Source organism: Dendrobates tinctorius, unplaced genomic scaffold (assembly GCF_039654945.1).
Source record: "Dendrobates tinctorius isolate UK_male_01 unplaced genomic scaffold, ASM3965494v1 ptg000057l, whole genome shotgun sequence".
Classification (NCBI taxonomy): Eukaryota; Metazoa; Chordata; class Amphibia; order Anura; family Dendrobatidae; genus Dendrobates; species Dendrobates tinctorius.
Genome location: NW_027361725.1, coordinates 8,516,214 through 8,529,462, shown reverse-complemented (window position 1 = coordinate 8,529,462; position 13,249 = coordinate 8,516,214). Strand labels below are relative to the sequence as shown.

The 13,249-nt window shown below is 43.2% G+C and overlaps 1 protein-coding gene across 6 annotated transcripts in view; it reads right to left on the bottom strand.

The window, feature by feature from the left end:
• Positions 1 to 13,249, bottom strand: part of ATL1 (atlastin GTPase 1) — a 54,200-nt gene that overhangs the window by 8,022 nt on the left and 32,929 nt on the right. For all 6 annotated transcript variants that reach the window (XM_073577729.1, XM_073577734.1, XM_073577730.1 and 3 more), the window contains exons 8-13: positions 9,759 to 9,851; positions 9,270 to 9,408; positions 7,551 to 7,678; positions 3,051 to 3,107; positions 2,092 to 2,163; positions 681 to 1,112 (exon numbers count right to left, since the gene is read on the bottom strand). In XM_073577729.1, the coding sequence (XP_073433830.1) occupies positions 681 to 1,112; positions 2,092 to 2,163; positions 3,051 to 3,107; positions 7,551 to 7,678; positions 9,270 to 9,408; positions 9,759 to 9,851 (921 nt within the window). The remainder of the gene's footprint in view (positions 1 to 680; positions 1,113 to 2,091; positions 2,164 to 3,050; positions 3,108 to 7,550; positions 7,679 to 9,269; positions 9,409 to 9,758; positions 9,852 to 13,249) is intronic.

The following is a 13,249-nucleotide window of genomic DNA, read 5'->3' as shown; positions in this document are numbered from 1 at the left end:
AAGGGTGCCCATACTTTTGCACCGGTCAAATTTTGTTTAAATGCAGATTGCACATTTTCTGTTAGTACAATAAACCTCATTTGAATCCAGAAATATAACTGAGTCCATCAGTTATTAGATATATGAAACTGAAATAGCTGTTGCAAAAACCAAAATTGTTATAAAGAAAAATGGTTAACATTAATAGGGGTGCCCAAACTTTTACATATGACTGTATATTCCTCCTCTATTGCAGTCACATAGCATTTAAAGGGGTTGTCTCCTGTTGATAAATGGGTACAAATTGCAAAGTGCTTGTAAAAACAAGCATCTTTGCCATTTAAAAATCATGTTCGTTCTCAAGATTTTTAATTCTAAAGTGTAAACTTGATGCTTAGGTCACCATCCACCTCTGCAGTCTATCAGAGGTGGGTCTCCTAGTGTGTTTACAAGCTTTTTGCTCAGGAGCTTGTAAGCGCTGCGCCTGCTATGAAGCTGCATCGGCCTCCGATGCCTCTGCTTGCAGAATGGGAGAGTGCACAGTTCGGACCAGCGGAGGGACCATACTGCTGGTGCGAAAGGGCAATCTTCAGATGCCCACTGGAATTAGGAGGATGGAAAGCATTGCGCTTCTGAAAAAAGAAAATGAGAAAAGCTATTTAATAATGTAAAAGAATAAAACAATCATTAATGAATAGTACCTGATCCCATAGTGCTGCAGCCACTTGATCTATTACAGCTCCCAGCTCTCGGTACTCTCCTGAGTATCTGATATAGGCCCATGTACACAGGGTGATGAGTGTGAGTCCCATAATCATGTTACATAGACTAGCGATAATGTCCAGGCCTATGAAGCCGGTGACTGCGGCCAACACGTATGTGATGAATATAACCACGAACAGCGTGGCCGGGGTGCGGGCAGCATGGAATATATTCTTGCTGTCATTGTGCTTGATGTATTGGACATAAAGCTCGTCAATCTCATTCTCTAATTGCTGGAGGTATCGCCGGCTGAACTCTTCGCCTCCCATTTTCTTCACACCCCGGAAAAGCTTGACAGAATCTTCTTTCAGCTCCTGGTGCTTATGCTGCAGGTCAGTGGGGGCCAAAAAGGGTCTGTCCCCTCCACACACCTTTGCGGAGTAAAAAGGGTGGGAAAAAAATCAAAGTCAGATATATATCACATGGGAATAATAATTATTTCCTTTAGCATGAAATTGATGCAGAGGTTAAAAAAAAAAAAAAAAAAAGGAAGTATAAAAAATGGCACTAAGAAAAGCAGCAAAAAAAAAAAACAACACTTCTTACACCTCCCTAGAGAATCTGGAAATAAAGGGGCGAAAGCAAAGATGAGATAAAGTGTGTTTGGTCAATTTAAGGGTTGGCCTTGGTTTTGGCACACAAGACAAGAGGCGGCATAAGACAAGGTGTATAACATGTCAAGCACCAAAATGCCGATGTAGTGAGGCAGATCCGTCACCACATTTTATATTACAAGCTGCATAAATTAATAAATAGATGTGAGACCTGATGAAGCTGGTGTACATATTAAAAAAAAATATAAAATTACGTCAAAACGCCTGTATCATATTAAGATGAGCAATTTATGGGTCCAGCTAAAACTGATGCTAATTTTCACATCAAAAAAGAAAACTTCCAATAAGGAATACACAGCCATTTGGACATGAATTTGCAAAGTAAGTGCATCAGCCTCATTGGGTCTAAGAGAGCTACTTAGTAACTTGTGTGGTTTGGACTGTAAAATCTGGAGACAATTCCCTTTTAACCTACGTGGCACAGCTTCTGCCAGTCTGGTCCAGCTTTTACCTAAATTTAGGTCAGCATCATTAAATCTGCCCCACTGAGATAGCCCTGATGATAACACATGCCTGCACAGTTCTAGACACTGGACCCCTGCTCGGTAAATATGGCCCTTAGCGTGAGGCCGAATTCAGAGATCCATATACCACGATCCGAGTTCAGATCGGGGGTCTCATGATCCGAATTAAATGGCCTCATAGACACTCTGACTGTGATTTCCGGACATCTGATCTCTGCCTTATTGTTGGATCAGTGTAAAAGATTTCACCTTGGCCATGTCTCTTCTCTTACCTCTTCCATTTTCTTATTATACAAATCTTTTGCTGTGGCCACGGCTGCGAGATTGTTTGCTTCTGCTGTGGCCTAATAATAATAAGAAAAAAAAAAAAATAGTGATTAATCATTCTTCCACATGTAAGGATACTCATTCTATAAAGTGAGATAGACTAGTGTGACACTCCTCTCTTGCACTGCTGATCTAATAATAATAATAAATTTTATTTCTATAGCGCCGACATATTCCACAGCACTTTACATTTCGGAGGGGATTTGTACAGACAATATACATTACAGCATAACAATAATCACATAGATCATAACAGATACCAAGAGGAATGAGGGTCCTGCTCGCAAGCTTACAGTCTATGAGGAAAAAGGTAGACACGAAAGGTGGGTGGTAACAGTTGCCCTGATTGTATGGACCAGCCATAATGTTAGGTGTGTAACAGTACAGACACAGAGGGCTAATGGATGCATAAAGCATGTGGGAACATGATGCGGGGAACCTGGTTATGGTAAAAAAACTTTTGGCTGTGCCACACAGGGATAATTAGGTTAATGTGTTGAGGCGGTAGGCCAGTCTGAATAAATGAGTTTTCAGGGCACGCTTAAAATTGTGGGGATTGGGGACTAATCGTATTGACCTGGGAAGTGCATTCCAAAGAATTGGCGCAGCACGTGTATAGTCTTGAAGACGGGAGTGGGAGGTTCTGATGGCAGGATACACTTTCCGATATAAACACTCATGCTCGGCTCGTGCTGATTCCACTTGGGACAGGGTTTGGCGGAGTTTAGGCTACATGATGGCAATCACCTTGGGGAATATATTTAGAGAAAAAAACGTCTCTAGGATGCATATATTTGTTCTGAAGATGCGGTACAAGAGTTTTATTATGTGGAGTCCATACCTGGAAATAACTACATTTTCTATTAAGGGTCTTTACACTATTTATAACAAGTAAGATAGTTACCTGTAACATTGACTTTGGATGTGGTAGCTCCTCGCCTTGATATATCTTGATATAGGCCTGTTATGGAATAAAGCACTTTTATGTTACTTACTTGGCAGATGACACAATTCAGCACTGTTGAGATTTGATCTCCAGGCATCGTTGAGCACGTACATTGTGGTGAACATGACTTAAAGCAAATCGAAAGGTGCTAATATACCCCTGGCCCACAGTTATCTCACTCTATTCCCCCATAAACAGGAACACACGGGCTTGGGCAGAGCGGAATAAGATGCTGCCGGGCTTATCTGTCAACAGATCAAAAGGATTGGGCAATTGAATTGAGACCACACAATCATCTCATTCTCCGACATCATCTGTCAGCAAAAAGAGACCAAAATGCAGATTTGATGGTCCTGCCAAAATTGGTGGACCTAAATATAATGTGTGGATTGCTAGGCACATTTGTTGGACGAATGGTCATCTAGCGAACGCTCGGTACGCTGATACAACCATGCTTAATGACACCGAGCGAAAGACTCGGCCTATCTGGAAACCTTATCTTTTGTGGACTGGAGACTATCAGATGACAATTTAAAACTTCTTTCCAGACAGCGTGCATGTTATTGGTTGGCTAAAACTACGATCTTTCGCTAAATGTTATGGATGATAATATAGGTTGAAACCTTCTGTATTCATCAACTAATGTTCATGGCCACCTTCCTTTATATTTCACTAACAAAGATGCATTTACAAGTTTACAGAGCTTATACAAGCTCACAGGTCGCATCCCAGTGCCCGGGGAAGAAGCAAATCCGAGGCAGGAACCCATACATTTTTATATTGGCTTCTCTTAGAATACAATGGGGTAAAAATTATTGTATAATGTCATATCAAATATGCATTGGAGGGGTTTTCTCATCTTTATTAATTGAGTGAAATTGAAAAGTGTTTTTTAAAAACAAGAAACTTTGCAATTTACCTCTTATTAAAAAAATGTCCCTTCTCAAGAACACAGATTTCTAATTCTGTAGTTTACTGCTCGCAGTTAAGTTTACCAATCATCTATATGATCTACCTGTAGTGGCCAGTCTCCCGAGCAAGGAGTGTAGCACTTATGTATTTTACTCACTTATATTGTACTTTACACATACTCTCATCACTAAGTATCTAATAAATCTACTAAAACTCTTGTACATGCCCTCTTCATCTCCCGCCTTGACTACTGCAACACTCTCTTCTGTGGCCTCCCTGCTTACTCTCTTGCACCACTCCAGTCTGTCCTCAATTCTGCTGCCCGACTAATCCACCCTCTCCTCGCTACTCCCCTGTCTCCCCCCTCTGCAAATCCTTCCATTGGCTCCCAATTCCCCAATGAATCCAGTTCAAACTACTAACACTAACCTAACAAAGCCATCCACAACCTTTCCCCTCCCTATATCTCTGAACTAATCTCCCAATATCTTCCCTCACGTAATCTTCGATCCTCCCAAGACCTCCTACTCTCCTCAACACTTATTCGTTTCTCACACAACCGCCTCCAAGATTTCTCCCGAACGCCATGCCTCAACACGTCCGATTATCCACCCCCTCGGATCCTTCAAACGGAACCTGAAAACCCATCTTTTCAGGAAAGCTTACAGCCTGTAATAACCATTCTGCCGCCTCACCACCGCCTGAGCTGCCGCCTCATCACCACCAGAGCTGCTGCACCCCCAACCTTCTGTCTCTTCCCCTCTATCCTGTGGAAAGTAAGTCCGCAAGGACAGGGTCCCCTCCCCTCTGTACCAGTCTGTCATTGCAAATTTGTTTACTGTTAACGATATCTATAACTTCGTATATAACCCCCTTCTCATGTACAGTTTCATGGAATTAATGGCGCTATATAAATAAATAATGATAATAATCACTGTCCCCATTGAAGCTCACAATCTGAATTTGGAGAACTCGGAGAAAACCCACCTAAACACAGGAAAAACATACAATCTCTTTGGGATTTGAACCCACAAACCCCAGTGCTCAAAGCAACCGTACTAACCACTGAGCCACTGTGCTGTCCCACTTGCAAGCTGTAATGGAATGAGCTGGTAAGTGTTGCTCTGAAGCTGCCGAGTCGCTGAATACAGCCAGCTTTATTGCTCATTTGATGCTGCAGAGGTAAAGCTGCCTCTACTTGCAGCATGGGAGATTGTATAGTATAGTTTGGGCCAGTGGTGCAACCACGCTGTTGGTCTGAACTGTCAGTCATCAGCACTAGAGTTGAGCAAATATCTTCGGTTCCCCGCTTATTTGGCAAGCTATAGCGCTTGCCGAAAAAGCTAGAGTGGGAACCCTGTTCCCTGGATTGCAGTGGCTGAACAACTGATCATCGCCGCAGCTGCATGTGTCACGGCTGTGTCACAATCATAGCACATGAATGGACAGCCTGTGTGTTGGGCTCTCCATGCATGTGCTGTGACTGTGACACAGCCGCGACACATGCAGCTGCGGTGCCGATCAGCTGTTCAGCCGCCGGGCTCCAGCTGTAGCTTATTTGGTAAGCGCTATAGCTTGCCAAATAAGCGGGGAACCGAAGATTTTCGCTCAACTCTAATCAACACGCAGTCCACTTGCAAGCAGGAGACAGAGGATTGGTGTGCTCCTGAAGATGGAAGATTAGGAAAACCCTTTAAAAGGTTGTAAGCGTGAATGCAGCTTTAGATCTGACTAGAGTGGATAAAAAAGTGGAGTATAGAAAGTAAAACAAAGTTTGTTAACATAGGCTTTTATCTATATATTGTAATATTTTAATTTTCCTAATTGGTAGTAAAGAATTAAAATGGGCCGTGCACTACACAACATCCTACATTTCACAATCTTTCCATCTGCAGCTATGTATTTATAGATCACTTTATCCCCGTGGGACTCTGGAACAAGAACACAAAGTCGTATATATTTATTATGTGCAGTCAAATTCTTTCAAGAACGGAAATCTAACACAGCTTCGCATCTTCTACCGTATGTGACGGTAAAGAAACAGCAGAGAATTCATTGTACATGGCATCTGCAAAATTCCCTAATTTCCTGGCAGATGTGTGTAAACATACAATATATTAATCTACCAGCACATATTTTATTTATTACAATGCAGACTCTGTGCAGCGATAATGATGGCTCCTGACATTATTGTTTTCTGTTTGGCACCTTGCTGTGAATGGTGGGCACAGAAGGTTAAAATTCATATCTATAAACACATTATAAAACTGCAGAAGTGAATGGCAACCATATGGTCAGGGGAAAGAAGCCAGACGCTCATCAATGGATATCTGGCTACAAACAAGGACCACATGATGGACAAGGTAAGGATATGGAGAAACTGGGGTCTCTACTACGGAAAAGTAGGCACCCCATGCTGTGCCGATTCCATACGGAGCTGCCATATAACAACAGATACAGTATTAGGATTTGTGCACACGTTGCAAATTCGTGTGTGGATTTTTTGGTGCGGAATCTGCAGAATCAGCAGGTCAAAGTGCCTGCGTTTTACCTGCGGATTTCTAGCAGATTAAGGCCGGTTTCACATTTGCGTTAAAGGCCGCAGCGTCGGCCTGCGCACGGCCGCCGCTAAGCCCTGCCCCCTGCCGCACCTCCGCCGGTAGCTCCGCCTCCGGACGCTGCATGCGTCATGCGTCTCCTCTCTATATCACTGAGGACGTAGGCCGTGCGCAGTATGCGTTTGGCGGCGCCTGCGTCCTTTTGACGGTGCGCCGAGCGCAACCAAATTGCGACAGGTTGCGTTTGGCGCTGGTCGGCGCACCGTCAAAAGGACGCAGGCGCCGCCAAAACGCATACTGCGCACGGGCTGCGTCCTCAGTGATAAAGATAGGGGACGCATGACGCATGCAGCGTCATGCGTCCGGAGGCGGAGCTACTGGCAGAGGCGCGGCAGGGGGCGGGGCTTAGCGACGGCCGTGCGCAGGCCGACGCTGCGGCCTTTAACGCAAATGTGAAACCGGCCTTAGCCTGCGTTTTTACACCTGCAGATTCCTATAATGGAATAGGTGCAAAAACGCTGCGGAATCCGCACAAATAATTGACATGCTGCGGAAAATAAACCGTTTCCGCGTGGAATTTTCCGCAGCATGTGCACAGCGGTTTTCATGTTCTATAGGATAACATGGTACTGTACATCCCATGGAAAACTGCTGCGGATCCGCAGGGCCAAATCCGCTGCTGGTCCGCACACGAATCCGCAACGTGTGCACATAACCACATAGAGGAATTCGGCAATTCTTCCAGATGAGCACCCCATGAATATTGTGACAGAGAGGCATCATGGCGGCTCTTGGAGTGCTTGGTAAACATAGCTCTGCTGTGTGCATGAGGCGTTAACTACATTTAAAAATAAATTTGTTTAATAGATGTAAGTGAATAAAACGTATGCGCGTTATTAATAGTGATTCCATAGTTCAAGTCATTATACAGCTCCATATAGTGCCAGGCCATGTGTTACTCATCCATATTGACACAAAAAATAAATACCTTGAAATATTCCACTAAACCGCGGCAGGTTATTTTATTGCCATTGATTTCTTTAACATCCAGGTTTTCTGGTCTCAGGAGCCATGGTATAAAAACTTTCAAATGCCTTATGAATTCTTCATCTATCTCTGTAATGACAAATGCAGCCTTGTATTTTCTGATATTTATATAGTATAGTACAAACTATCCTGGCTAATGTTATATACAGGTGCAGTCTTTTTTTTTTTTTTTCACCCCCACCTGCCTTCTTAATATTGGTGTCTAATTGTCATCTGCAACTTTGCTGGTTATTTATTTATATTGTCTGTGCTCGCATTTAATAAAGGATTTTGATATTTTTATACTACTTGGATTCGTTTGCTCCCTTTTTTCTCCTAAATTTGTATGTTTATGGAGCGGAACATAATATTATTATGGCGGCTTATTTCCATGGATTGCCGCATTGTGTTTTGTTGAAAGTATTGGGCTCATGTTTATTTCCATCTTCTCCACAGTGCTGCACTCCCTTAGGGTACCGTTACACCTAGCGATGCACCAGCGATCCCGACCAGCGATATGACACGATCAGGATCGCTGGTGCATCGCTAGGTGGTCGCTAGTGAGCGGCCACACAGGCAGATCTCACCAGCGACATCGCTGGGGACGGGGATCGCTACTTACCTGTCAGACGCGGCGATCCTGCGTCCTCCCGCCCGGCTCCACACGTCGCTCGTCGGCGCCACAGGAAGCGACCAACGAGGAATGGTCCAGGAGCTTCTCGCGCGATCAGCGATAACTAGCGGGGGAGCCGGTCGGAGGTAAGTATCACATGCAGCGATATTGCTAGCAATATCGCTGCAACGTCACAAAATCGGTGACTTTACAGCGATATTGCTAGCGATATCGCAGTGTGTAACGGGGGCTTTAGATCTCCTCATCTGTCTATCACCCTCCACATCTTCTCCACAGTGCTGCACTGCCTTACATCTCCTCCTCGTCTCGGTCTACCACCCTCCACATCTTCTCCACAGTGCTGCACTGGTCTACATCTCCTCCTCATCTCTCGTCTACGACCCTCCACATCTTCTCCACAGTGCTGCACTGGTCTACATCTCCTCCTCATCTCTCGTCTACGACCCTCCACATCTTCTCAACAGTGCTGCACTGCTCTACATCTCCTCCTCATCTCTGTCTACCACCCTCCACATCTTCTCCACAATGCTGCACTGCTCTACATCTCCTCCTCATCTCTGTCTTCCACCTTCCACATCTTCTCCACAGTGCTGCACTGGTCTACATCTCCTAATTTGTCTAACATCCTAGCTGTGCTCTCTGTTCTGCTAATGATTAACATCCTCTATAACACAAACCTCCAACTTCTGTCTTTTCTCGTGCTGCACCAATTCTCTGGATTGTGCTACCCCATACATTTAGATGAAATCAGGATCCCGCACATATCTTGCACGCTAAAACAGTTCACATCTGCACATACAGAGATACTGGCTGGTGTCTGACCCATGCAGATTATGTGTACTACCCTGCTTTATAAAAAAGATGTCTGCAACATTATGCAATACAGTCACTTTTACCTCTAATGTCACTTCTATGTCCTCATAGATCGCAAACTGTCGTGATCAGAGCCCATCACTCCTAGTGCTTGGATGGGAATAACCCTATAATCTGTGATTAAAGTGTAGGTATATCAAAACGGTAACAAAAGGAATGGTACGAGTGACCCACCTTTAAGTTTGCCATCAAATTTTGGATTTGTAGCCACGGTGAGACCTGGATGTGGCAGCAGGAAGCAGGAGATGTTGGTGAAGCAGGAGTGGATATGTTTTCTCACATTTTGCAGCTCTTCATGTTGGTTTTCGGATACCTGGAGTAACGCAGAACGTCAAGTGTTTACTTCATGGTCTTGACAATTAAAACTAAACACGTTTATTCAGCAGGCAATATTGGACTGAGGCCTTAGAGATGCAGTGCTGTGTTATGTCACCTCAATGAATCAGATTATATTTAGCATTACATGAGTTTTTCACAAGATCTGCTGACAATAGAATGTGTATGGAAAATGAATATTACAGGTTGATCTCTTGATCAGATGCAGTCAGTTATCCCACTTCCCCCAGCTAAATCACCTGTTTAGGAGGAAGTCTTATCCATAGCACCAGCTTTAGACAGGAATCAGACTTTTCTTTGTTTTTACAAATTTCAAAAGTCGCTTACCTTCAGACGTTTTTCTAAAAACTTTGATCCTCCCTCTGCTCCGTATGGGAATTCATATGGAAAACTCCAGTCACGTACCAGGAAAATCAAAGACTATGAAAAAAAATATATTAATATTGTTTTGCACCATGTACTGTATCTGGTTTGCTACTACTGGCAAAAATATTTTTTTTTACCTTTTGCACGGTTCGGGTATAGAATAGGCAGCCTATAGATTTGACTTACATCCAAATCACACAGCTAGTGTACTTCGCCTTACACAGTATAAAGCCAGATTCACACATCCAAAATTCATTGTGCGAGTGCGGACTGCGACGTACGGATCGGTTACGAGTCTCCTGAACCGAACTCGGCAGCCTCATACATGTATCTCTGCTATCACCTGCAGCCAGACCGGACATTGCATGCCATACTTGGACCATGACTACTGAACGTGTGAAAATGGCCAAAAAAGAAGAACTACGGATGACCGAATGGAAGAAACAAGGAGCAAGAGAACAACGAAATCTAAGCACCAAGTGATATATTTAAAGCTTCTGTTCAGAAATGTCATAGAAATGTCATCCACATAATGTATAGGAAATCCGCAGCAAAGATTGACCACCGGGTCTGCAGCATGCCAATTTCATCCTTTGCAATATAAAGGGTAAAATAAAACGTATTTCTGCAAAAGACATCCATGTCAAGTTTTACATCCGTGTAAAATGGACCATTTTTATTCCGTGTGTCATTCGTTTTGCCTCCTTGTTGTATAAACTGGAGAAGTGGGCAGCAACTAACAGAATGGCTTTTAACAGGGAAAAATGCAAAGTACTACATCTGGGCAATAAAAATGAAAAAAGCATATACAGAATGGGAGGAATAGGGCTAAGCAACAGCACATGTGAAAAAGACTTGGGTATACTAATAGATCACAGACTGAATATGAGTCAACAGTGTGATGCAGCAGCAAAAAAGGCAAATGCAATTCTAGGATGTATTAACAGAAGCATACAGTCTAGATCACGTGAAGTCATTATTTCCCTCTACTCCTCTTTGGTCAGACCTCATCTGGAATATTGTGTCCAGTTTTGGGCACCACATTTTAAAAAAGACATCAACAAACTGGAGCAAGTTCAGAAAAGAGCGACCAGAATGGTGACCGGTCTGCAAACCCTGTCTTATGAGGAAAGGTTACAGGATTTGGGAATGTTTAGTTTGCAAAAGAGAAGACTGAGAGGAGACTTAATAGCTGTCTACAAATATCTAAAGGGCTGTCACATTGTAGAAGGATCAACTTTATTCTCATTTGCACAAGGAAAGACTAGAAGCAATGGGATGAAACTGAATGGGAGGAGACACAGATTAGATATTAGAAAAAACTTTTTGACAGTTAGAGTGATCAATGAGTGGAACAAGCTGCCACGAGAAGTGGTGAGTTCTCCTTCAATGGATGTCTTCAAACAGAGGCTGGACAGACATCTGACTGGGATGATTTAGCGAATCCTGCTTTGAGCAGGGGGTTGGACCAGATGGCCCAGGAGGTCCCTTCCAACTCTACGATTCTATGATTCTATGTTCTATTTTTTTTTTTTATCCCTTTATAGACACCACAGGTAGGCTGTCTGAATTTTATTTATTCAGTGACTCTTGAAAATGAAATAGTTCAAAATAAAATTCAATTTTTTATCTGTTTTATACGGATCCCCATAAACTTTAATATCAGAGTCTGATCTGTAAATTTGATGAGAATAGGACCTGCCCTGAGGCTCACGGACCGGACACACGGGGCCATTTTTTAATAAACTGCTGCGTGTAAAGATGAATGAAACTCTATACTGGTTCAGTCCAGGAAAAAAAATGGACGTGTGAAGGTAGGTCAAGGATGATAACACACGCTGCATCATGATGTTTTCAGAATCTTGCAGACATTGGGGAAGGGTTATTATCATCCTAATAGTCTGTATCAGCCTCCATCTGCACATGAGTCCCAGATCATAAGAGGAACAAAACAGATTATGCACCACTGGACGAACAATCATCTGTATTATGACACAAACTTCTTTTTTCACATATTATGGCACATTTGCTCTAGGAAGCAGCCGGATTTATTAGGAAGGAGCGGCGTTTATCTATTACTGGTGTGCAGACATTCTCTGGATGATCCCATGCTTGACCCGCTGTGAGAGCTCGCCTGGGAAGATCTCCAAAATAACTTGTGATTGGAAACATGTGTGACAAGACATGACACCGGCCATCTCCAAGACATCCTAATCCCATTCTTCATAAATAAAAACCCTTGTGACATTTCCTTCCGGCTATTTCCCCACTGTGCCAGGAAAAATACGTGACAAGTATGCCGACACATCGTTGGATATACTTCCAGGGCTAAGATATCATTTGCAGATAAGGAATATTAATTAATTTATACAGCAGACATAGTTAAAGGGACCAAGACCGGGCAGGGAATCTGTTTTTTTACTTTAGGTGGTCTCCAATTTGTGGCTTTCCAACTGTAGTGTTCACGGACAGCCGCAGGCTGCACAAATACAACTCTCAACCTGTATAAAAATACAATATTGGGTAATTTGGAGCTTAGTGGCACACAGCTGGGTGTTTCTATCATATTCAGGGTGTTTCAGTGTTGACAGAGAGTAGCAATGAGCTAATCTGAGTATGACAAAGTATGGGAAGAATGTGCTAGAAATATCATTAGAAAAGTATCCTAAAAATTGGGTCAACAGTCCGTGCGCCTCCCATACCTTCAAAAAGTGAATCTGTATTAGAGGAGAAGGTCGGCGTCCGATGGCCGAGGCCTAGAACTAATAGTGTGTGTTGTTTGGCACTTTGGTTCACAGCTGGAATCCTTCTGTAGTAGTGACAGACTCCGGGCTCCAGAACACACCCGACTGCACTACACTGAGTCAGCAGAGCTACAAGTCACGGGAAGGTCTTATGAGCACAGCGGAAAAGTATGCACAGCACAACGGTCCGTCATATACATTAGAGACAGATACAGGTCATTGTGTAGTGACTATTGAAATCCTGCAGATTATTCATCTGCACCATGGGGCAATTTACTTTGCAGATGTTTTGCAAAACATGTATATAAAATATGGTAACATCTCATCCACCAACCTACCTCTTGTATATTTTCTGCCTGCAAGTGTGTCACATATTCACTACATGGGAACATACCTATAGAGTACAGAATTATAGAACAATCCACAATAATTCATGACAAGTGGTCCCTGCAACTTCACAGCTGAGAATGTTACCATTCTCGAAGTTTGCAGCCATAACTGGGTCTGTGGGCTCATCCCCACCACAGGCGGGTGCAAGAGATGTCTAACATTTAAAATAGTCTTGTCTTGATTCACCCTTGACACACCTAGCCCCTGATGCCATAATCTCCTCAACCGCGAGATATAACCCTTGAGGTATCTCTTTTCTAATGCATAAATATGATGCTTTATGTGGACTCGGGAATATTTTCTTTTTATAACCCAAAT